This window comes from Sorex fumeus, unplaced genomic scaffold, assembly GCF_029834395.1.
Source record: "Sorex fumeus unplaced genomic scaffold, SorFum_2.1 ptg000081l, whole genome shotgun sequence".
NCBI classification, from domain to species: Eukaryota; Metazoa; Chordata; class Mammalia; order Eulipotyphla; family Soricidae; genus Sorex; species Sorex fumeus.
In genome coordinates this window covers 13,957,090-13,983,690 of record NW_026606138.1, presented here as the reverse complement: position 1 = coordinate 13,983,690, position 26,601 = coordinate 13,957,090, and the positions used below count along the sequence as shown (strand labels likewise).

At 41.0% G+C, this 26,601-nt stretch overlaps 1 protein-coding gene across 2 annotated transcripts; it reads right to left on the bottom strand.

Moving 5' to 3' along the window:
* Positions 1-8,707: 8,707 nt before the first annotated feature.
* Positions 8,708-25,631, bottom strand: GTF2A2 (general transcription factor IIA subunit 2). 2 transcript variants are annotated; one of them, XM_056130737.1, is made up of 5 exons: positions 25,520-25,631; positions 16,411-16,526; positions 15,520-15,624; positions 11,440-11,566; positions 8,708-9,006 (listed from the first exon to the last, which is right to left on the bottom strand). In XM_056130737.1, exons 2-5 carry the CDS (start codon positions 16,480-16,482, stop codon positions 8,981-8,983), a joined length of 330 nt encoding a protein of 109 aa, XP_055986712.1. In that variant the 5' UTR covers positions 16,483-16,526; positions 25,520-25,631; the 3' UTR covers positions 8,708-8,980. The 2 variants fall into 2 exon arrangements, with proteins under 2 accessions (XP_055986712.1, XP_055986713.1); XM_056130738.1 differs by lacking the exon at positions 25,520-25,631 and having other exon boundaries at positions 15,520-15,670; positions 16,411-16,528.
* Positions 25,632-26,601: the final 970 nt, after the last annotated feature.

Here is a 26,601-nt window from a genome sequence, read left to right as displayed (position 1 = left end):
TAATAACACCAAACATCAGCCAAGCGGCACAAATGCTGGCCGACTTTGACCGTGAGTGTGGAAAGGTAGGACTACAGCTGAATCTTACGAAGACAATGTTTATGAGAAACAGCCTTGTTCCTGACGCCCCATTCGCTCTCAATGGAACGACCATCTCCGAATGCAACAGCTATGTGTACCTAGGACGAGAGGTCAACATGACAAATGACCTGGCACCCGAGCTGCGCAGGAGGAAGAGAGCGGCTTGGAATGTCTTCAAGAACGTCGAAGAAATAGCTAAGAGGACGAAGAACCTCCGGCTCCGGGCACATCTCTTTGATTCCACTGTTCTTCCTGCATTAACATATGCCTCAGAGACCTGGGCCCTACGCAAACAAGATGAGAACGCTATTCAGGTCTCCCAAAGAAGAATAGAAAGAGCTATGCTTGGAATATCACGTTTCACTCAAATGAGAGAACGAATCCGGAGTTCTGACATCCGTCGATGATCAAGGATCAGGGACGCTGTCTCATTTGCCAAGGTGTCGAAAATCAGATGGGCTGGTCACGTAATGAGATTTAAAGACGACCGTTGGACTAGAGCTGTTACTGATTGGATTCCACGGGATGTCAAAAGACCACGTGGCCGCCCACCTACCAGATGGTCAGACTTCTTTGTCAAGATCATGAACGATCGGTTTGAGGCCCTTCATGTTCCCGGAGTGAACAGATGCCATTGGGCTACACTAGCACGCGACAGGGACAAATGGAGACGTTACTGGCGCCCGCTCGAGCAAATCGACAACTAACAGGAAGTTAAGTGATAAGTGATTAAGTTTCAGAATTCATTTTCTGTTTTTTTTTGGGGGGGGGGTTACAACTGGTGATATTCAGGGGATACCGTTGGTGGTCTTGGGAATTAAATGAGATGCTGGGAATTGAATCCAGGTCAGCCACATGAAAATAAGCGCCCTACCCACTGTACTATAGCTTTGGCCCCAGAATTAATTTTCTGGTGGGATCTGCTACAAACTCTTGACACTCAAGACCAGTTTCCTGATACCCAACTGAGTACTGAAGTGATCAAAGATCTTCCCACCTTTGTGTGTTTTCTCATGTATTTGATGGACTCATTTGTAAGCAGTCAGAAAAGATAACTCGAGACTACTCTCAAGAGCTACAACAGTTTTGAATAAAAGGGTAAGATCTGATTCTGAAAAGGAATGTGAAAATGGAGAAAATAGCATAACCTTTTACATTACAGGAATCACTTCTTGCAGGCTTGGTGGACATAATGGGGTCTACTGTGTGCAAAGCAAGACCCCCCCCCCCCCCCATTGTGTACTATCACTCTGGTATCACTCTGGGTCGCAAGGATAATAGTTTGAATGCAACATAGAGAGAGCTGAGCACATGCTTTGCATGTGGGAACCCCAGCACATTAGTTGCACAAAACATTAGTTGCACAATGTTCTATAACATTCTTCTACAACTGCAAAATAGGGGAGCATCAATATAATAGGGGAGAATCCAATATTAAAGATATGTAATATTATAAATAGGCTTGCATGAAAAGATATATTTTGTCAAAGACTGTTATCAATTCATTTCTCAGCAGAGAAAAAGGAAAAATAATTTTTTCCCATCCCTACGTGGGAGCTTCAACATGCTGAGTGGGAAACTGGAGCTGAAGGTAAGATGGGATGGTCCAGAATGTCCTCGCATGGTGGGCGGCAGGGCCAGGCTCTTTTAAAGAATTGGACTAAAGAGTCAATTTTCACCAGTGGAGTCCCGGTTGATGGAGGGCCTGCCTATTGCTTCCCAGTGGCTTTTCCAACCCAGCAATTAACAGCCCCAAGGGGGACAAGATGAAGTAGTAAATTCACCCTCCACTGCCAGAATACTTAATCGTGTTGCCACATACCTTCAACTTCGGGAGGAAGACACCAATATCCCTGTAGAAGTCTTTACAATCTAGGGATATCTATCCCACACTGCTTCTAGGGGCTGAATCATTCTCATGGAGGGAAGTACAAAATTCACCCCAGAGAACAGCAGACACAAGGGGGGAAATTGCATAAAAAGCTCGACCAGTACCAACCAGCCCCATAACCTCTCAGATAAAGACTGAATGAAATGAACACCTCACCTAGGATACTTTATCCATCTAGGTTATCATTCAGATTTGAAGGAACAATACAAAACTTTACAGGCAAGCAACAGCTTAGGAACTTCATAGTTGTAAAACTAGTTTTGCAAAACACATTAAAGGAGCTTATTTTTTATTTTTTAAAAATTTGTATTAGTGAAACACCATGAGGTACAGTTGTAGACTCACAAATTTTTGTGCTTGGGTTTCAATTATACAATGATCGAGTACCCTTCCCTCCACCAGTGCCCATTTTCCACCACCACTGATTCCAGTATCCCTCCCACCCCCCTTTCCCCCAATCCTTCCTCCCCCCCGCCCCCCGCCTCTGTGGCAGGGCATACCCTTTTGTTCTCTCTCTCCTTTTGGGTGCTGTGGTTTGCAAGACGCATTGAGTGGCAATCATGTTCTGTCTATAGTCTACTTTTCAATATAATCTACTTTCATCCTTCCTGGGAGGATCCTCCCAACACCCTTTATTTGGTGCTCCCTTCTCTATCTGAGCTACCTTTTCCCCTAGCATGTGCAGATGGCCTCCAAGCCGTGCAGTGAACCTCCTGGTACTTATCTTGGCTATTCTTGGGTGTTAGTCTCCTATTTTGTTACTTTATGTTCCCCAGACGAATGCAATCTATGTCTGTCCCTCTCTTTCTGACTCATTTCACTTAACATGATACTTTCCATGTAGTACCACTTGTATGTAAATTTCATGACTTCAACTTTTCTAACAGCTACATAGTACTCCACTGTGTAGACGTACCAAAATTTCTTTAACCAGTCATCTGTTCTCAGGCACTCAGGTTTTTTCCAGATTCTGGCTACTGTAAAGAGTGCTGCAATGAACAAACAAGTGCGGATGTCACTTTGACTATACTTTTTTGCCTCTCTGGGATATATTATTCCCAGGAGTGGTATTGCTGGGTCAAATGGGAGCTCAATTTCTAAGTTTTTGAGAATCGTAAAGGAGCTTCTTTAAAAGGCAAATCTCATGACCATGTATAACTTCTACAAATTGTGGCAATAAATTCCTTCATTTCAATAATCTCTCAATGTCAGTGGGAGATTAGCAATCAATAGAGACAGAGTATTGGGATGGATCAGAAAACTGAACTCAACATTCTGCTGTCTACAACAGACACACCTAGTAGGGATAAGCACAGGATCGAACCCAACGGTTGGAAAACAATGTTACAGGTAAAGATTTCCTTTAGAAAGGCTGGGATTGGGGGGGGGGGGGGGGGGAGAGCGATAGTACAACAGGTAGGGTATTTGTCTTGCATGTGGCTGTACTGAGTTTGATGTTTGGCACCCCATGATGTCTCCTGAGCAGGACTGATGCCTAAGCACAGCCAGGAGTAAGTCGAGCACTGCAGGGGGCGGCCCCCAAATAAAGGCAAATAAGAAAAAATAATGGCTGGGGTGCCCATACTTATATCTGACAACATAAACTTCGTATTAAGGCTTTGAAGGACAGTGAAGGCCATTTCTTAATAATCCAGGAATCAATACATCAAAAAATCACACTCCTAAACATAATATGCTCCGAATGATGATTCATCAAAATATTAAAGCAATTGCTAATAGATATGAAGGAAGACATTGCCACCAACACAACAGTAATAGGAAACCTCAATACACCTCTTTCACCATGGGATAGATCATCTAGGCAAAATCTCAGCAAGGAAACAGTGATAAACAGAAATGGAAATTAAACAAAAGTCAAACACTTGGAAATTAAAACAATTTAGTAATGAATAATCAGTGGATCAAAGAGCAAAATAGGAAATAAAGATTCCTGGAAACAAGAAGCTACTGCAAAACATGGGACACAGCAAAAGTGGAATGTTCATAGCAATGCAAGTGTTCATTAGGAAGCAAAAAGGACCTACATAAATAACCTACAAAATAAATTTAGCAGCTAGATAAAGACAAAAAAAAATTTGCTAAAAGGAACTCAAAGCAAGTAGAAGGGAGAAAATAATAAAACTCAAAGCAGAAATTAAATGGAATTTTTTTTCTTTTTTTGCTTTTTGGGTCACACCTGGCGATGCACAGGGGTTACTCCTGGCTCTGAACTCAGGAGTTACTCCTGGCGGTGCTCAAGGGATCATATGGGATGCTGGGAATCGGACCTGGGTTGGCCGTGTGCAAAGCAAATGCCCTACCTGCTGTGCTATCTCTCCAGCCCCTAAATGGAAATTTTTAAAAAATTCAAAAGATCAACAAAACCAAGAGTTGGTTCTCTGAAAGAATAAACAAGACTGAGAAACTATTAGCAAGATTCACAAAGAAAAATTTTTAGTAAACTAAATTAGAAATGAAACAACACTAAATCAGAAATGAAACAACACACAAGAAATTCAATGGATTTTCTTGGATTATTCTGAAATCTTTATGCCACAAAACTGGAGAACCTAGAAGAAATGGAGACTTTTGACTCCTATAATCTCTCAAAGTTAAGTGAAAACAGAGCAACTGAACAGGCCAATTACTGTTAAGGAAACTAAAATGGTAATGAACAGTCTCTCCGCAAACAAAAGCTCAGACCCAGGTGGCTCAGAAAAGTGAATTCTTCCAAAGGTTTTTTTTTCCTTTTTGGATTACACCTAGTGATGCTCAGAGGTTACCCCTGGCAGTGCTCAGGGGACTATAAATGAAGTTGGGGATTGAACCCGGGTCGTTGTCCATCTGCCAGGCAAAAGCCCTATCCGCTGTACTATTGCTCCTGCCCAACAAACTTCTAAGGAACCTATCCAACCCTTCTCAGGCTCTTTCAGAAAGTTGATGAAACAGGAATCCTTCCAAACAACTTTTATGAGGGAATTATTACCCTGATACCAAATGCTGCCAGAGACAAACAAAAAAGAAAACTATAGATCTATATCTCTGATAAACATAGATGCAAAGATTCTCAGCAAAATACCAGCAAACTGATTTAAACAATACATCAAAAAGATCAAACCAAATAGGATTCATCCTGAAGTTGCAAAAATGGTTTAAATTGACAAAAGTCAATATAACATATCAACACAAGTAGATGCACAGGTCACATTTGACAAGATCCAAGATCCACTCTTGACAAAATATCTCAATAAAACGGGAGTTGAAGGAACTTTCCTCAACAAAGTTAAAATCACTTACAAGCCCAGGGCGAACACCATACTCCTCATACACATTTACCAAGCCCAGAGCAAACATCATACTTGTGCTGTGAAAAATATCACAAGAAAAGGTTGCCTACTCTCACCACTACTTAATATGTTACTGGAAGTCCTTGCCATAGTAGTTAGGTAAAAGATATTAAAGGCATCCAGATTGGAAAAGAAGTTAAATTTTCAATATTTGCAGATGATACACTATACATGGAAAAACCCTTAAGACACTACAAAATATCTTCTAGAAATAGACTTGCATGGTAAAGTGTCAGGCTACAAAACCAATGTACAGAAACCTATACATTTCTATATGCAAATAATGAAATAGAAATTAAAAACTCCATTCACAATTGTGCCTCAGAAAATCAAGTACCTGAAAATTAGCTTTAAAAAACAGGCGAAAGGCTTACACAAAGAAAAATGTATATCACTGCTAGGGGAAATAAAAGAGGGCATATGAGGAAATGGAAACACAGCCCCGTCCAGGAACTAGATTAATATTGTCAAAATGACAAATCTTGCCCAAAACATTATACAGAGTAAATGCACTCCCTGTGAAAACAGACGTCTCTCCCCCGCCCTGGCTGTCTGAAGCTGAGCAGCCATCTCAAGCAATGTGCTATCTGTAATAGGAAGTTCAAATTACTGACTCCTTCAGGGGAAGCAAATGGTTCTTGCTGTTCTTCACCTTGGGAGGGCTACAGTATCTGAAAGAAATTCAAGAGAAGGGGCTGGAGCGATAGCACAACGGGTAGGGCGTTTGCCTTGCACGCAGCCAACATGGCCAACACAGGTTCGATTCCCAGCATCCCATATGGTTCCCCGAGCACCGCCAGGAGTGATTCCTGAGTGCATGAGCCAGGAGTAACTCCTGAGCATCGCCGGGTGTGACCCAAAATGCAAAAAAAAAAAAAAAAAAAAATTCGAGAGAAACTTGCTGAAATAAACAGGACTACCCCAGATGTCATCTTTTGTGTATGAATGCAGAACCCAATTTAGAGGTGGCAAGTTCCAAGATTCCCTGGATTGTAAATCATGCAATGAAACCCAAACACAGACTGGCAAGACATGACCTTTATGAAAAGAAATTTAAGAACAGAATGAAGCACGTCAGGGAGATTGCAAAGGCCGTTGCTGGCACTGGTACAAGAACAAAGGTTCTGCAGTGACTTTATCTGTCACAGTTGTACCGATTTTTCCATGCTGATTAATTTTAAATTTCAATAAATTTAAAAAGCAGTAAAATCACCAATATTTTAAAATAAATAGATCAAATGCTGTTGAAATTAATATGAAGTAATACGACCAGCATACCCTATTAGCCAAAGCAAATCTAGGGAAAAATAGGCATACCTTTCCCCAACTTTAAACTATATTACAGAGCTATATTACTCAAAATAGCCTGATATTGGAACAAGGACAAACTTTCAGACCAACGGAAAAAAATTAAGAGTCCAGAGGCAAATCTCCAAGTATATGGCAGTTAATCTCTGAAAAAGGAGCAAAATATTTTTAATGGAGCAAGGTGAGCCTCTTCAAGAAATGCTGGGAAGACTGATCAGTCATACGCAAAAATAAAACCAAAATCAAAAAACCCTTCGATCCCCTACCTCACATAATGCACAAAATTCCATTCAAAAGGAATTAAAGACCTTGATATCAGACCTGAATCCATATTTTATGTTGAGGAAAACAAGCAGAAGTATCTTTAATCTTTAATAATTTAATGCTATTGGCCAAGCAAAGTGAAGCAAAGAAAAACAAATGGGACATCAAACTAAGAAGCTTCTGCGTGGCAAGTGAAACAATGAACAGAATAAAAAGACACCCCAAAGACTAGGACAAAGTATTTATGCACTACTTATCTGATAAAGCGTACTGGTAGAACTTTACAAGACTAAAACCCCATTAAAAATGGGGTGAAGGGATAAATAGAAGCTTTCTCAAAGACACACAGATGGCCAAAAAGCAGATGAAAAAAATGCTGTATCACTTATCATCAGGGTAACACAAGTCATCTCATAGTAGTGAGACTGGCAGGCAGACATCACAAAAAAACAAAAACAAGCAGTGTCAGTGGGCACGTGGGGAAAGAGATCCTCATTCACTACTGGTAGAAATGTTGACTGATGCAGCTTTAATGAAAATATGGAAACTACTCAAAATACTTGAGCTTCCATATGACCCAGCAATTATACATCTGGGAATAAATAACTTGATATCAGGTATCAGTATAATCAACTATTAGTGAAACAATGGTAGAGGGAGGCTGGCATGCTGATGGAGGATATGCAGCTAGATTGTTTTATGCATGAGCCTCCACCATAGTTTGTAAATCATGGTGCCTAAAATGAAAATAATCAAGTTATTTTCATCATTAGTGCTGATAGGGTATTAGGAGTGGAGGAAAGGTCTGGATTCAGCTGTAGCTGTTCTAGTCACTCAACTACCTAATGTCTGACATCTTCTGAGGGAGTCTTAGAAAAGATTTTTATTTTTTATTAATTATTGAGGCTCACAGACAAGGAAAAACTTTTTCAACTACACAAAATATGGCCTGTATTTAATAAGATTTTTTGTTGAGTGTCTAATAACTGGTAAGATGTAGATCTTTGTTTTACTTTGAAGGATTCTCTGAGGCTATACCTTGCACTGCTGAGGGCTCACTCCTAAGCTTTATGTTCAAGGATCACTTCTGGCCTTGTTCAGGGAAACCATGTGGTGCTGGGACTGAACTGGGTTCTGCCATAAGTTAGGCAGAACTACTAGCTCTCAAAACCACACGTAGATTACTTTAAAATATGTGAATCTTCACCAATATGGTCAACTCAAGGAATAATTTACATGCTCTGTGGACAATTTTAAATTTTTGGAAAATAAGTTTTTTGTTTTGTTTAGGTTATGGAAGCTATCAAAACAAAATAAATTGAAGTGATTTATCCTTAGTTTTATACTTTTTAAAAATGGTCTTTTTGAGAGGGAGCGAGGGGGAGAGGAAAGACGAGAGAGAGAGAGAGAGAGAGAGAGAGAGAGAGAGAGAGAGAGAGAGAGAGAGAGGAAACTGGGGACATTGGTGGTGGGACATGTACACTGGTGAAGGGTTGGGTGTTGGGAACACTGTATGCCTGGAATTCAATCATAAACAACTTTGTACTTGTATCTCATTCACAGTGATTTGATTAATCAAAATCAAAATAATTAAAATAAATTAACTTTAAAAAAGGACTTTTTAAATAAAGGGCATTTTTTCCTAACTAAAACTCCGATCCAGATTTTGGTTTTGCCTTGCTGATAAAGTTATGGTTGACAGAACCTGCCTATTGAAATAAAAGCATTTCTAATGTCCGCAGGAGATATGTGCTTTTGCAAAACAGATACCTAATATATCATCATACTGCTATTTTAACAGCTTACCGGTCATTACTCACACTGTTTTAAAATGAGTTTATTAAAGAACGTTCTTAGGAAGGCAACAACAATGTCTGATTTGTCATTTGAAAAAAGCTGCTTCTTCATGCTGTATCATAACAATTATGAGATGTTACAGAAGTACAGGTGTCTTTCTAATGGGATTCTGATAGTCTAGCACAGTGTAGTGATTTCTGCAATGCTAGAATAAATAAAAAAAGTCTCTTCTGTGCTTCTCTCCAAATAGTGGATAACGAGGACGGCATAAAAAAGCCACTGCATTTTCTACTCATTCTGTAGTATTGGATCCGGTATCTGGGAAACAGAGGAGAGAAAAGAGTCAATTTAAAAAGCAAATTACTTTTTTTTCTTTTTGGGTCACACCCCGGCAGTGCTCAGGAATTACCCCTGGTGGTGCTCGGGGGATCATATGGGATGCTGGAGATTAAACCCGGTTTGGTCGTGTGCAAGGCAAATGTCCTACCCGCTGCACTATTTATCGCTCCAGCCCCACAAATTACTTTTTTTTTTCCTTCTTCTTCTTCTTCTTTTTTATTATGTAGGAGTACTGCTATTTATTCAGCCACTGACGCAAATTACTTTTAAATGTAAATATTTTAAGAACATCTTAAAAAAAATAGTAACATAATAACAAGAAATAACAAGGTTCTGGCTTGCAAATTACTTTTAAATGTAAATATTTTAAGAACATCTTAAAAAAATAGTAACATAGTAACAAGAAATAACAAGGTTCTGGCTTGCAATGTGAAGAGCCCCTAAGGTTGGTGACAAGCTGACCACAGAAAACCTTCCCAACATCCTGCTTTGAAGACAAGAGACAAATGATCATGCCTAGCCCTCCATATTTACACAAGAAAACTAAGAGTGAATTTAGTTCATAGAACTGCTACATAACCATATATTTTTCCTTTAGTACTGTACTGTGCTCAAATTTTAAGTCACAAAGGACAAGTTAGAACAACACTAAATTTAATTCCCAGTGAGAAAGAAGCCAATTCTAGCCACTACCACTTTTATCTGTATTTCAATATTAGAAACTCAACTTTATTTTTGAAAGCTGACTTTTAAAATATATTTTTTGGGGGGTGGGGGGCGCACGCCCAGCAGTGCTTAGGATCACTCCTAGCAGGTTTAGAGGGCCCTATGGGGTGTTGGGGATCAAACCCAGGTCGCTGCATGCAAGGTAAGCATCCTATCTGCTGTACTATCTCTCTGGCCCGAAGACTTATTTTATAGTAGTATTCTTTAATTTGGTCATTAAGAAATTTTATCTTAAACTACCTCTCAATATCAAACCATTCATATTTCAATTTTAGAAAAGATATCTCTCTGTTCTTTTCTGCTGACAGAAAGTACATGGCACCTAGTCTAAGCTGGTGTTCTTCAACTTTTTCACACCTGTGCACTGGTGTCTGTCCTGCATACCAACAGTCCATGCACCTGAAGTTATAACCAAGGTAGAACAGTTTTTTCAACCTTTCTAACCTTGCAAACAGTAAATTTCAAAAGACTTAAAATTGACACTCATGGTCTACATCTGTGCTGTCCAATATGGTGGTCACATATGATTGTGACATGTGGTTACAATGAACAAGTAAGAATGAAAACATTAAATTACCCAGTTGCTGTTTACACATTTCAATGTACCAATGCAAATGGAACATTTCCATTAATATGAAGCTAATGTTCAACAACAGAGATCTGTATCACTATTTTGATTTAATTCTGCTGTCTAGAAAAATCAAAAAGCCCAAGGGGTTTGAGGTTATTATAAGAAAATTATAAATTATAAGAAATTAAAAATATATGAAAAAGTACACAATATCTAAAACATAAAAATGTTATTTGTGATCCAACAATGATGGAAAGTCATTACTCACTACCACAACAGAAAAGAAGAGTCCCTAATGCCTATATTAAAGAGTACTCTTAGAATCCTCCTTCCTAGTTAGCGTCTAGAGGCAAAAGTCATTACAAGATTGCTAGTTTCAGACATTTTGTGACCTGGAAGAAAAGCCTCGGAAGGGCTTAAGACAGCATCTTAAGTGGGCATTAAAAGCCAGGTTTAATTGAACAGTTGACTTACGTGTAGAAAACGACCCACTTGCAAATGTGTCATCATAGAGTAAAAATAACCAGAAGTGTCTTTAAAATACAATTAGCAGAAACATAATTGTGGAACAGAAAAAAAAGGAATAGTTTTTGAAACAATGACCTGAACAAATTTCTAAGTCTGCTGTGAAAAGTACATCTACACAGACCTTACGGATCAGAGGAATGGATCTTTATCATTATGATAATAATGTTCTTATTTAATTAAAATCTTTCAAATAACCATTTTTTAAACATATAAGTATACATGTCCCCAACACAAAAATCATAAGGTGAGTTGTCAAAATGAAAACACTTCCTTAAAGAGTTGGCTATAAGAAGTCTGGAAAACATTTCAGATTCGCAACTGAAACAGGAGAGAGCTTATTTGCTCATTTCTACCCCCTACTGATTCAACTGGAGGAAATGTAAGTCATATAAAATGTTTGTACCTAAAGTCAGTAAAAGGAATGTTTGAACTCTGAATCTAGTTAGGCTAGAAACCAGATCTCTAACTGGGAGTGTATTAATAGCCATTCCCCCCCAATCCCTTTAGTTTCAAATAAAGACTTTCTAAAAAATCACAGAAAGGATTTTAAATCACCTGGCTTTCCCAGTAATTATAAGAACACTTACTTTTACCATCACAGGCTACAATTTTCACCTTATCCACTTTAATAAGTTCTGTCACCTCTCTGAATTCAACATCATTCAATACAAAAGTCCACACATTGTCGCAAAATCTGTATGTATTTAGAGAGCCCTTTAAAAGAAAACAGACATACCATTGAAGAGTCATTTTTTTCCCCAAAGCAATTAAATCAACTATCAAGCACATAATTCTTGAGAACGATTATAAAATACTTGGCTTGTTCACAAGTTTAATTTTCATGCTATCACTTAAAATTAATTAATTTGCTAAAGGAAGAAAGAGAAGAATTTTAGTTAGCAGACCATTTTCAGTACTGGCAGAGTTGACAAATTTACTTATCTGGTGTTTAATAAAAGCTGAACAGAAATTTAAGTATGAATTTCTACTGCCCTCCTGTGGCTAAATTATAAAGTTCACTTGTATTTTCTTTCTTATTTATTTTTAATATTAAATCACCTTGAGCGACACAGTTACAAAGTTGTCCATGACTGGGTTTCAGTCTTACAATGTTCCAACAGCCTCAGTTGCATTTGCACAGGAACATATAAAGGTAAAAGGTAAAGGCCCTCCCGTTGATCGTCGATTTGCTCGAGCGGGCCCAGTAACGTCTCCATTGGAGACTTTGTTGTTACTGTGTCTGGCATATCGAATACTCTCGGTAGCTTGCCGGGCTCTCCGAGAGGGGCGGAGGAATCGAACTCGGGTCGGCCATGTTGGCCGCGTGTAAGGCGAACGCCCTACCCGCTGTGCTATCGCTCCAGCCCACAGGAACATATAAAAAGAAACATTTTGTATGTGTCATTCTCTGAATTTGTACACAAGCAGGGAATTCCTTAATTAATTAATTAATCTTATCCCATTATGTTTAAAGTATCATCATACATTGGCTATCACTGTATTAGCCATTAAGACCTCATCATTACTATCCTATTCAATTAACATTCTTCTAGCAACATGCTTTCCTTTTAGGATTAGAAATATGTATCTAAACATTGAAAGAAAATTTCTAAAAGGTAAGGAAACATTGCAGAGATCCCAAAATAATACAATCGAAATGTGGTATATGCACATGTAGGGTATATGGTACAGTTCACTGGGACCTGTCAATTTGTGACTATACACAGTACATCACTGCAATCACATAATTACTGAGTAAAACAAGAAAGCTGAACCTGAGGGTACAGGAAACACGGTAGAGAAGGCTTCTTTTACAGAATGAAGATTAAGTTGAATCTGATGAGTGAACGAGAGTCCGGGTAGAGATGGGACAATAAGAACTTGGAATGGGAGAGAAAATTCCAGAAAATACAATGACTCGGGATGCTACAGTGAAAGAGACAATGGAGAACCTTGGAAAAATTTAGCCCTATACATTGTCAGGGTGTTTGGAGGCCAATGGAGCATTTGAAGGCGAGGAGTAATAGGATTTGTATTTTTGGTGGTGACCAGAAGTAGAAGGAGGACTAGATGGATGCTAGAAAACAGCTGAGAAGTCAATCAGTGTTTCCTAGCCCAGTCATGAGTCAGAAGTGGAAGGGGCTTTGCTATCAGAGTAGCAAGGGGGAATCAACAGAATGGAGAGATTTTTCTTTTCTTTTTTTTTCTTTTTCTTTTTGGGTCACACCAGGCAACGCACAGGGGTTACTCCTGGTTCTGCACTCGGGAATCACTCCTGGCGGTGCTCAGGGGACCGTATGGGATGCTGGGAATCAAACCCGGGTCGGCCACATGTAAAGCAAATGCCCTACCAGCTGTGCTATTTGAGATTTTTTTTAAAACAAAATGACATTAGTGATATGAAGGGTGGTCCTGTGAAATGAGAAAGAAGAGCCAATGAAATGAAGTAAACCAGTGTGTTCTCAAGGGAAGTAAGGGTTTGCAAAAAGAAATTACCAAAAGTACCACAAACTATGTAGAAACAAATAATTTGGCAAGCCATGTGGAATGGTGAAACTAATGCATGGGAAAGTCACTTATGTATAACACCAAGTGAAAAAAGGGACACAGAACTGTATATGTAATAAAACAAAATAAAATAAAACAATAATTAGATCTGGTCCTTGAGTACAGGCTGAGCCACTGGAAAGCTGAAGAGACAAGTTGATGGCTGACTTCTGGCATTTCTAACCTGATGTGCAGCCAACAACCCTAGGAGTACAGGCTACCATCACAGCCAACTGGCAGGAACTACACAAGGTATGTGAGTGGGATTTATGGTATTTCAACATTCACTTTCAGATATGTTGAAATTCTACTAATTATAGCTTAAGTATATAAACTTCATTTTATGATGGAACACATGCTCAAAATAAAGCCTAAAACCTATATTATTTTTATATATAATTATTAAATGATTTCTACATTTGAATTAGAATCAGCATAGGTAATTAACATGAACTAACAATATAAAAATAAACTAGCCAGATAAATTCTGAGTCATTTTCTTCCACTGGTTTTGGATCTGTGAGCTAAAATCCCAACAAAAAATAGTAATTACTGTAATTTATTTAAAATTCTTGCTACAGGGTCAGAGCGACAGTACAACAGGTAGAGCATTTGCCTTGTATGCGGCCAAACTCGAACTCGGTTCTATCCCCAGCATCCCATATGGTCTGCTGGGAACTGCCAGAAGTGATTTTTGAGTGCAGAATCAGGAGTAACCCCTGAGTATCTCCAGGTGTGGTCCAAAAAGAAAAAGAAAAAAAAATTCTTGCTACATGGATCAATAGGTTGTGATGTGTCTGTGTGTGTGTGGGGGGGGGGAAGGGTGCTCCCAAACAGTGCTCAGGTGGCCTTTGGGTGCCACCGTGGGGCAATACTCAGCCAAGGAGACAGATGCTCCATGCTAAGACTGGGTGTGGTGCTGCTAGGTAGCAGCAGAGACATCCCAGGGGGGCTTTGGGGGGGCTTTGGGGGGGCTTCCAGGGATACACCAGGCAAGGCAGGGGGCCAGTAATGCTGGGAATCAGAGGATGATAGACTGCACAGGGTCCCAAACAACCCTGGTCAAGCTTCCTGGTACTAGGTAACTAACTGATGTAACAGTCTTTTGGCCCAACTGCATCTTTATCTTCAATGTACCTTAAATACATATTTTCTCATATAACTGGGGAACACATTATTTGTCTGGCTTTTTTGAGATACACCCCTAGTGGTACTTGGGAGACCCTGTAAAGTACCAGAGATCTCTCAAGCAGCCCTAGCCCTGTGAGAGGCAAATGCCTGTCATAGGTCTGTTTTCTGAAGTACTTTTCAGTAATTTCATTAGCCATTTTGGTATAACAAGCAATATAAAATAAATTATTTTGTGCCTGTGAAGGGCTTGGGGAGAGGGTGGGAACATTAAATGCCTGAAGCAACTCTATTACAAACAACTTTGTCAAACACAGTGTTTAAATAGCTTTTAAAAAAGAAAATACCAAGGTACTCCTAAATCAAATCAATTAATTTCTATATTCTTTCCATACACTAATCTTTCTACATTTTCATCTTTGGGTTCCTACTTTATGGTTTCCCTTATAAGCACAAAAGGTAACTATAATAAATATCAACAAATACTATTGCATATCATAATGTGGAATGATTATAATTCCACATGCTTCTTTACCATCAAATTGGGGATTTTGCTTAAGTTCGGGTTACTATTTAAAGCAAAAATATTCAAATCAGACCAAGTTACTAGACCATTATTAGTCACCAATCTCGATCTTTATCAACCATGTAATCACAAAATTTTTGGAGGCAACATTAAGAATTCTTGAATTAACTCTATACTTTCCAAGGACAATTGAAGGTTAGTTTGAAAATTAAAATAAAACCCTCTGGATTATTTTGTCACTTATCTTCAAATCCTGCAGGCAGTGTTTCATGTGTTTGAAATCTAACTCTTCAGGGAAGATAAGAAACCAGACATTGGCTAATTTGCGAAACAACGGGATAAAAATCTAATAGTTCTGTGTAATTTTGTTATTTAAGTTTTATTATGCCATGGAGGTATGCTTAAAAACCGAATAACACACAGTAATTATCAGTGCAAGTTTACATATGAAAGCAAATAAGCTTACCCTGAAGTTGACTCGGTTCCTGACCCTCTGAGCCAGTGCTGAATTTATAGCCTTATCAAACTGGAGTAGGACTTGGAGGGCAAGTTGCGGGGTGATCTGCTGAGACTGAGAAATGGCAATTGTCATACATAAAACCACTTAGGGAAGAGTACTAAAGACAAAAATTTTAAAACTAAATGCAAATTATCATCTAAAGTTTAAGTGAGGTTAACTAGAGCCTCTGAAATAGCATCCCTTTATTTGCTCTGCCATAATGGCAATTAACAAGCATGACAATATTTTCTTGTATCATTTTGATACAAATAAAAGAGAAAGCCACACAATGATACTCAGTACCCTATCAAAACTTTGCCTATCACTTCTTCTCAGTGTCTGGAAAAATGCACCAAGTAATTGAAGGAATCATTTCTTTTGCATAAAAGGGAGGACCAATAATAATATTTATTAAAATCTTGTAAGTCGTGGGTCAGAGAAATAGTAGAGCAGGCTGAAGTGCAAGATATGATTTAGGCATCCTGGGATTGATCTCAAAGCACTGGGCTGAGAACAGTCCCCAACCACTCCCAGCCATGCTCACCCCCAATTAAACCTAATTATGTACACATATATGTGTGAACTTTAATTTCAAATATATATGTATACATAAATAATCAAACCAATTCAGTCTTTTATGTTTAACAAAAATAACAATCTATTATAACATTTAATGACATTTTGTGTCCCAATTCAGGATAGTATAAAGCAAGGAAATTTGAAGTTACTTATTTGCATACTGACTTGTTGGATCAAACAATCTAAGATAATTAATCTCGCATCCCTTTGCCTGAGAAGAGGGGTACAAGAATTACAGCAGCTCCATCTAAATACAAATATTAGCTTTTACTCTCCCACCTGTATGAGCTCATCAAGGCTCTCCTGAAGACTGTTTCCCAAAGTAGTATTTCTGTACAACTGATATGCCATGGTTCAGGAGAAGTTGTTTCCTTATTCAGGCTTGCATTGATACCCTAAAAATTTAATAAAGTATTTAAAATAAAACATTGTGAACTTGTTGTAAGTACAATTATAATTTAAGAATTATAAGAAATACTTCAAGGTTTCTTTCATTTTTGTATTATTTCAGCATAGGCTTTTATGCAAATTATGGACATTTATTAGAATGTACAGTCTTTTAACATCTGAGGGTGGAATAAGTCACCCATAGGCAAATCTCCCCACAACACACAGCCAGAGGTCAGCTGATGCCTCAGGGTTTGTATGGTAATTCTGAGGGGAGATGGAGGAGGGAGGGGAAATCTGAGCTGTCTACCAAGCTGGGCATCTCCATCAGTATCCAAGGGGAAATCTGACAGCCTGACTGGTGGAATGGGGTGGGCTGTGGGTAAGTCTGGGAAAGGCCTGTGGCCTGGCCTTAAGAGGAACTGTGTGTTGACTTGGGCTCACAATGTTCCAACCCCACACCCTCTACCAGAATATCAATTTCCATCTACCCCGGTCTCAGTTACTGCCCCACCACCCCTACCCCAAACTCTGATCTCCTCACCACAGTAAACTCAGTTCTGTAGGACAGTTTTCACTCAGGTTTGTTTGTGGTCATTATCATGTTACTTTAAATTCCACATGAGAGATAATTCTGCGTTTGTCTCTCCTTGGCTGGAGCGATAGCACAGCAGTAGGGCGTTCGCCTTACAAGCGGCCAACATGGCTGACCCGAGTTCGATTCCTCCGCCCCTCTCGGAGAGCCCGGCAAGCTACCGAGAGTATTCGATATGCCAGACACAGTAACAACAAAAGTCTCCAATGGAGACGTTACTGGGCCCACTTGAGCAAATCGACGATCAACGGGAGGGCCTTTACCTTTTACCTTTACCTGGCTGACTTCACTTGGCACAAAACCCTCCAGCTCCAACCATGTAGCAGCAAACTGCATGATTTCATCTTTACTTATAAGTATTTCTGTGTGTATATATAACCAGTTTCTTTATCCAGATATCTGTTCTTGAACACTTGGATTGTCTCCAGACTTTGGCTATAAACGAATAGTGCTACAATGAACATAGGAATGCAAATGCCTTTTCTGAGTAGAGTTTTTTGAAGTACATGCCCAGAAGTGGATTTGCTGGGTCATAAGCTCAGTACTTAGTTTTTGGACATGAATCCATGTTATTTTCCAAAAGGGTTGAACCCCTTTACATTCCCACCAGCAGTGGATGAGTTGTCCTTTTTCCCCACATGCATACCAATACTGATTGTTTTTGATGTGCATCAGTCTCAGTGGTGTGTGGTGCTATTTCGTGTCAATTTGTATTCCCCTGATCAGTGATTTAGAACACATTTCATGAACCTATATTGCCCTTATGTATTCCTTGAGGAAATTTCTGTTCATATCTTGTCCCATTTTTTTTTCTTGTTAAGTTTTACAAGTGCTTTATTTATCTTTCACGACATTGAGTGGTGGGGAAGTATTTTTTCCCAGTCTGTGGGGGTGTCTATTTTGGCCACTGTTTCTTTGTCTGCAAAGATGCTTAATTTGATGTAATCCCATTTGTTTATCTTTGCTTCAGTTTGTGTAGCCAATGGCACTGATCACCAAAGATGCCTCTAGGTTCAATGTCACAAAAGGCTCTGCGCATGTTTTCCTAAAAATAACTTATGGATTCAGGTCTGATATTATGGTCTTTAATACATTTTGAACTGACTTTAATATTGTGGTCTTTAATCCATTTTGAACTGACTTTAATATTGTGGTCTTTAATCCATTTTGAATTGACTTTTGTGCATGGTGTGAGATGGGAGTCTGTGACCAATATTTTATGATTTTATGTGGCTGACCCGTTTCCCCAACACTATTTGTTGAGGAGACTTTCCTTACTCCACTTTATACGCTTGCTCCTTTGTTGAATATATATATATATCTGCGGATCTGTCTCTAGGATCTCAATTCCATTCCATTAATCTGAGAATCTGTGCTTATTCCAGTCAACAGTCTTGTTTACTACAGCTGTATAGTACAGGTTAAAGGTGGGTAAAGAAAAGTCTCCCATCTTCTTTTTCTTCTAAGTTTTTGTCACTAAGGGTTTCTTTATCACTCCTTATAAATTTCAGTAGCATTTGGATTATGACTTTTTAAAAATGTCATGGACATTTTTATAGAAACTGAACTGAATCTGTATAATGCTTTGGGCAAGATTGTCATTTTGACAATATTAATCCTTCCAATCCAAACAGGGAATGTGTTTTCATTTTCTTTGTCATTTCTTTTAGCAGTGAATTATAGTTTTCTTTATAAAAGTCTTTCAATTCTTTTGTTAAGTTAATTTCCAGGAACGTGATATTTTTGTGGTGCAATTGGGAATGGAATTCTTTTCCCTCTTCTATTTCACTGTTTGCATATAGGAATGCCATGTATTTTTTTTTTTTCTGGGTCACACCCAGCATTGCGCAGTACTGCTGGTTCATGCACTCAGGAATTACTCCTGGCCGTGCTCAGGGAACCATATGGGATGCTGGGAATCGAAACCAGGTCGGCCGCGTGCAAGGCAAACGTCCTACCCACTGTGCTATCGCTCCAGCCTGCCATGTATTTTTTTATGTGGATTCGCAGCCTGCCATATTACTGTTCCAATAAACTGCCAATAAACAGTGACACTTTATTGTTTCCAGGAGGTGTTTTTGTTGGGGAGTGGGTGGGCAGGTGAGGTGGGGGCAGAGTTTTAAGGCAGAGTCTTGGCCTCATATCATCTGCAAATAGTGAAAATTTGACTTCTTTTCCAATCTAGATACCCTGAGTATCTCTTTCTTGCCTAACTGCTACAGTCAGACATCCCATACTACACTGAATAAAAGTTCCTAGAATGGGCAACTTTGTCATGTGACTGATCCTACAAAGAAAGCTAGCAGTTTTTTCACTACAGAAAAAGATACAAGTTGTGGTTTTGTGATAAATGCCTATAACTGTACTAAGGAAAGTTCTTTCTTACCGCATTTTATTAAGTATTTTTAAAATCAGGAGTACTGATGTTATTAAATGCTTTCTCTGCTTCTACTGATGAAATGATCATGTGGTTTTTGTAGTAAATTTTCCCAAACTGTTAAAGATCTATTCCCAATCTTTTACAGACTGGAGTTGAAGAAATAGGCACAATCCCAGTTTATATGCAGCAAACACTACCTTCATATCAAAAGCACTTGTATTTTGATGAATAAAGATGCAAAGTTCCTAAGCAAAATATCAGCAAACAAAATTCAAACAAAATACACCAAAAAGATCATACTGATCAAGTGGGATTTATTCAAGCAATGCAATATACAAAATATACTCAAGCTAAGCAATGTAGTACAGCATATATCAGTACAAGGAAAAACAAAAACTATAGGATCATAAATTATTTTAAATAGATCATGGATCACGGTCCTCCCGTTGTTCATCGATTTGCTCGAGCGGGCCCAGTAACGTCTCCATCATGAGACTTGTTGTTACTGTGTTTGGCATATGGAATACGTCACGGGGAGCTTGCCAGGCTCTGCCGTGCGGGCGAGATACTCTCAGTAGCTTGCCGGGCTCTCCGAGAGGGGCAGAGGAATCGAACTCGGGTTGGCCTTGTTGGCAGCTTGTAAGGCAAACTCCCTACCGCTGTGCTATCGCTTCAGCCCTATTTTAAATAACTATCATGAAAATAAATGAAAAACAAAATGCATTCTAAAAAAAGGAAATAATGAAACAAGAAAGGAAATGCAGAAAAAAACATTTTATCAAAGAGACTGATACTAACAAGAAAAACTGCAGAGACACTGGATTTGAAAACCACAATGAATGCATGAGGATGCCCACAGACAGCAGAGCAGACTCAGTATGCAAAGGAGCGAAACTGAAGACAGTAACGACAAACGGGAGTGGATAAAGAATTAAGACCTAGGAACAATATGGAGAACAGTGAGATTATAATTAAAAGAGGAAAGCCAAAGATGATAGGTATCTCAGAAGGTGAAGAGAGATAAGAAAGGAACAGAGTGCGTAAAAAAAGTTGAGAGCCTCTCAAATGTAAGGAAAAAACCAAAGAACTTTAAGGAGCTTAAGTTCACATTTCTAAATGCAGAAAGACCTAAACCAAGACAGCACTGTAAGACTGCTAAAGAAAGCGTCAATGGTAAAGGACACTGTAAGTGTGGGTAGACTGGTGGGGTGTCTGCCCACACGCTCACTATCATTTATCACACCACAGGGTAGTCCCTCTACCAGGCTAATATCAGATTTCTAGCAGAAAATCTAAAGGCCAGGGGAAAATGGAATTACCTATACAAAATACTGAAAGTGTGAAACTAACTGCCAACAGTACTCTGCCCTGAAAAATATTTTTAAAAAAGTATGGAGAAATGAAGGCTTTCCCAGACAAAGAAACACTAATGGAGCTCAGCAACGGCAAACCTGTGCTACAAGAAGTGTTGAAAGGCTTTCCTCAGGATCAAAAACAAACAAAAATCCAAAAATCTTGATGATGTTAAGAAATAGAACAGAACCAAAAGTATAAATATGGTAACAGGGGACAGAGACTATCTTCAGCATGAAAAGCAAAAAACAATCCTAAGAGCTATTAAAAACCTGGAAGAGACAGACTAGGGAAAAGAAACTGAAGTACATAATAACCAGAAATAACAGAAACACAGCAGCGATAAATCAATCTAAGTGAATTAATCACCTTACATGTGAATGAACTCAACTCACCCAACAAGACCACATCAGTGCATTTAGAAACAGAACTCAGCACACTGTACTGACAAGACAGCCAGTTAGTTCTGAACATAAGAGATTCATAAGGAAAGGAAGGAGGAAGGTCCATCAAACTAACCACAGAGAAGGAAAAGGCTATCATGCTCCAGAGAAATTAGGCCTCCATCAAAAGAAGGTAATACAACACAGATACTCTATAAAGACCAAAAGATGAATCTGTCAAGAAGATGCTGGTTATTAGTATTTATGTACTGAATACAGTATCACCTAAACATACAAAATAAGCATTAGTGAACTTCAGGGAGACACTGACAGCAACACAATAATCTTAAGCAAATTCAACACCTCATTTCCATCAACCCATAGGTAACCCAGACAGAAAAGTAACAATGTATATTATTGCCATTAAATGACAAAAAAAACTATATGACCTAATATGTGTGGAATATTACATTCTAAAAAAATGTAAATATGTATGGGAACAGGTTGCATATTGGGATACAATAATAAAAATCAGAGTGGAAAGAAATGAAGTAACAATACAAAAGATAATAACAAAACAGATAAACCTTTAGCTAAGTGCACAAAGAAAAAAGTGAGAAAGCAATAATTTAAAAAATAATAACTAGTAGAGGCAAAGTTACCGTAGAAATAAAATAATAATAAATTCCCCGAAGAATGGAAGCTGAAGACCAAATGATTCATCAATGAGTTCTACCAGTTACAAGACCTAAAATCCTTTTCAAGTGCTTCCAAAATTTGAAGACCCAAACACATTTTATGAGAGCAACACTACACTGTCATTCCCAAATCAGGAAAGCACAGCACACAAAAAAGACAACTATAGGGACCAGTGAGATAGTACAGAGGGTATGTCATCCTGCACTTGGGCAAGTGGGTTCGATCCTAGCACTCAATCCTCTGAGCCCACCAGGAGTGATTCCTGAGCACTGAGCCAGAAGTAAGCTCTCCAGTGCTGCTGGGTGTGGCCCCAAACAAACTGTAGCACTGCCCTCCTGTTGGTCATCGATTTGCTCAAGCAGGCACCAGTAAGGTCTCCATTGTGAGACCTGTTACTGTTTTTCTGGCATATTGAACACACCATGGTAGCTTGCCATGCTCTGCCCTGGGGGCGGGATACTCTTGGTAGCTTGCCAGGCTCTCCGAGAGGGATGGAGGAATCGAACCTGGGTAGGCTGTGTGCAAGGCAAACGCCCTACCCGCTGTGCCCTACCTGGCTCCAGGCTGCAAACAAAAATGAATAAAAATACAGATAAACACATTTATCTGTAAATGTAAATGCATATTTGATAAACACACGTGCAAAAATCTTCCAACAAAATTTTGGCAAATCAAATTCATACTAACTGCTAAATATGGTCAATCAGGATTTATTCCAGGGAGGTAAGGATGACTCAACTTCAGCAAATCAGTGAATGTAATAAGCAGTATCAGTAAAAGCACAAATTAGGAGCTGGAGCTATATAGTACAGCAGGTAGGGCATTTGCTTTGTACACAGCTGACCTGGGTTCAATTCCTGGCATCTCATATGGCCCCTGAGCGCTGCCAGGAGCGATTCCTGAGTGCAGAGCCTAGAGTAACCCCTGAGCACCATTGGTTGTGGTGCCAAAACTATTTTTTAAAGGCACAGATTAAAAAAAATGTCACAAAACCCTATCAATAGATGCAGAAAAAGCACTTGTAAAGTGAGCATTCATGACAAAAACTGCTTAATAAAATGGTAAAAGTATTATAACTGTTCTCAAAACATATTAGCAAATGGAATTAAATTCATTAAAATGATCATACACCATGACCAAGTATTTTAACGATATAAAGATTGACACATGCAGATGAATCAATACAATCAAAGAAAGACAAAAATCATACAAATAGATAGAAAATGGATATGACAAGATTAGTCATTCACCTATTGTAAAAGCTCAATAAAGTGGGGATGGAAAAACAACCCCTAAAAATGTACTCATGAAATAAGAACAAGTATCCAGAAACAGACCTACATACATATAACACCAAACCTATGACAAAGGACCATGATGATATAACAAAGCAAGGAAAATACCTCCAATAGTACTGGGTAAACTGGAGAGTCAGATCAAAACGGATGTCTCTGAAAAACCTATAAAAAGAACCACGTAAGTTCCATTTTGTTTTGGAACCATATGGGCATACGGGATGCAGGGACTGGAACGGGCTGACTGCATGAAAGGCAAGCACCTACTCACTGTACTACTACCACTCTGGCCAATTTGGCTTCTTAGCCACTAAAAGAGATGTTCCATGATGGATTTTTGCTTATGGTTAACATTTTACTTTCTAGAAAAATGCCTAGTATGTACCAAGTGCATTTGTTTAGTGAATAAATGAACTTGGCGTCAGGGTGAAAATGCTAGTACCTGGGCTGGTCAGTTAGCTCTAGTGGTAAGACCCGATGTCTTGTCTCCCCATGACCATAACTCGAATTCTTGGCACTGATATGGTCTCTTGCATACCTCCAGGAGTCACTCCTAAACACTGCAGCACTGTCCTTCTGTTGTTCATCGATTTGCCCCAGCGGGCACCTGTAAAGTCTCCATTGTGAGACTTGTTGTCATGTTTTTGGCATATTGAATATGCCATGGGGAGCTTTCCAGGCTCTGACGTGCTAGCGGGATACCCTTGGTAGCTTGCCAGGCTCTGCCAGAGGGGAGGAATCGAACCCGGGTTGGCCACGTGCAAGGCAAACACCCTACCTGCTGTGCTGTTGCTTACACCCTAAGCACCACCGGGTGTGGCCTCCAAAACCCATTCCCATCACTTATTGCCAAACTATTCACTGCCCTTACCAATACAATCCCACCTGCCATTAGGCCCGAAACCATCTAGTGATCTCCAGGAGGCAGTGCCAACAATTCAAAGTTTCCTTACTCTCCACTCCAATGTATCATTCCCACCAACAAGCAGGAGAGCACCTCTTCCAGACTTAAGACTCACTTTCTCGCTAGCTCTACTCTATTCTGTTCCTCTTCTGCAGCAAAACAGAGCACTTCTTTCCTACCATTCCTCTAAAGCTCACTCCTCGCTGCCTGCAGGTCTCGAGTGAACGCGAACTGCCAGAGGGGCAAGTCACCCCCGGCACGGGCGAAAAGCCAATTAATTCTCCATACTCAATCGTCGCCAGACCCAAGCACTCAGCAAGGCGGATTCTGTCCTCCCACACAGTGTCCTGGCTTCGTTTCCAGGAGTTCCACCTTTGGGGTTCTCTAGCATCACTGGCCCATCCTGCCCCTAAGTGTCCTGTTGGCTGACCCTCTCCCTCCTGAACTCTTCTAGCCACCCGGCAACAACCAACAGCGCTCCTGCTGCTTCTCACCCTAGTGGGGACATGCAGGTCGTGGCTTTCGACGACGCCATTCTGATGGCTTCCAAGTCATCAACTACCGGGCTCCCTTGTGCCCACTCCCGGCCCACTCCCTGCTTCCCTGGGCCTATCCAAGAGCCTCTGAATCCCCCCACCCTCGGCCCATTTTCCCCACCGGAGGCCCCACAAGGTCTCTCAGCCTCACTCACACGCACAAGGTCCAGCCATTTCATCTTCGCCGCTGCCTCCCTGGTCAGCCAAGGCGACGGGTCGGCGGGATGACGGGAATCGCCTCCTACTTGCTTCCCGCTTTCCACACTCGCCCTTGCCTGGACCCTTCTGGGCATCCCCACTTCTCAGCCTTCCCCTAGCCCGCGTCCCCGAGACCCTGCGTCCTACCGCGAGCCCCTCGTCTCCAGCGGTGCCCTTGGGGGCATCCTGCCCACGACGGAGCCCCGCTCGGGGCTGTCCTCAAAGGCCTGCCAGCGCCCCCGCCTCCCTCATCCAGTTCACACTGGGCTGGCCCCTGGGTCCTGCCCCCGCCGCCAGGGCCACCCTCCCCTACCCCCGGGCCTCGCCCCCCGAGACGCCGCAAGTTTGCGCCAGGCGCCGGCTCGGACCCTCTCACTGAGCTCCGCGGGCTGGAACTCGGCTCTCCTCTCCCGCACGAACCGGCACCAGCCAGGCCTCGGCAATGCAAGAGCACGGGGGCAGGCGCCCGGGCCCAGCACAACCGCGGCCCGCCGCGCCGGGGGGTTGGGAGGGGTCCACAACGCAGGTCGCCGCGGCCCCCACAGCCCGGCCCGCGCGCGACCGCGACCTCGCAGCGCCGGGCCCGGCCGCCTCACCCGGACCCCGCCGGAGCGGGGCGGACACCCGGGGACGCAGGGGCCACACCGACGCGCAGTACCTGGGGGAGGGGACGGCGCTTCCCGCCGCCGAGCGCACGGAAGCCCGGCAGGAGACACCGACGCCCACCACCTCCTCTCCGGCGGCCGCACGAACCCCGGAGCCGCGCCGACGACCCGGAAGTGCTCGCGCAACCTGGAAGTGACTCCGCGAGGGCGGGCCCCGCGGCCGTCACTCACGCCCGGGGTTGGAGCGCCGGGCCGGAGCTTAGCTGCTCTGAGCCGGGCTATCGGGCGCCAGAGCGCCCCAGGAGCGTTCTCTGCAGATGCTTTTCCACCTCTTCCCGCCTTAAGGCAGTCTCCGTGACGCCTGCGGGGTAGAGAGGGTAACACGGTTTCTGACACCGCGACACCAAACTGCGGACGACTTTGCGGGATGGAGGATTCGCCCCCCTCCCCCCGGAGATGCCTAGGACGGCGCTCCACGCCCGGCCGCCCTGCGACTCCTGCCCGCACAGCCAGAGGTCAGCCAGGAGCCAGGTCCGGCGCCCCGAGACACCTTTTGATGGTTGGTAATTATTATTTTTTTTCCATTCAAAATAAGGCTACAGCTCCTTGAACTCCGTGTGCTTCTTTCCGGCTTGTGACTTACGAAGTATTTTAATATCGGAGAATTTTTAAAAAATTATGCCTAATGGAAAAGAAATACTGCAGTATCAATAAGTTACATCTATTTTGAGTATATAAATCACAAACGGGATTCTAATTGTGATTAAAGGCAGCACCGTGTACAACTGTTTGCTATTCTGATTAAGGAGTCAGCAAACGGCAGTGCTGCCAATGGACCCGCTAAAGCAGATCCACAAGCAAAACCAGCTCTCATTTACGCTCCTGTCCAGTCACTCACTGAGCCGATTTCATCCCTGAGTTCCCCACCATGTGAAATAATTCCAGAGAAATACAAAGTCAGAATAAAATTAAAATGGGTTAAGCTCTTCAACTCCAGGAAGCAACGCTACAGAAAGAGAAACAGTGTAGGTCTATGATTATCTTAAAAGTCTTACAAAATAAACAGGGAAAAATTTAGTAGCACAATGAAAGAAAAGTGTGATCAACGCCCCAGTTACTGAATTATGCAAAAATG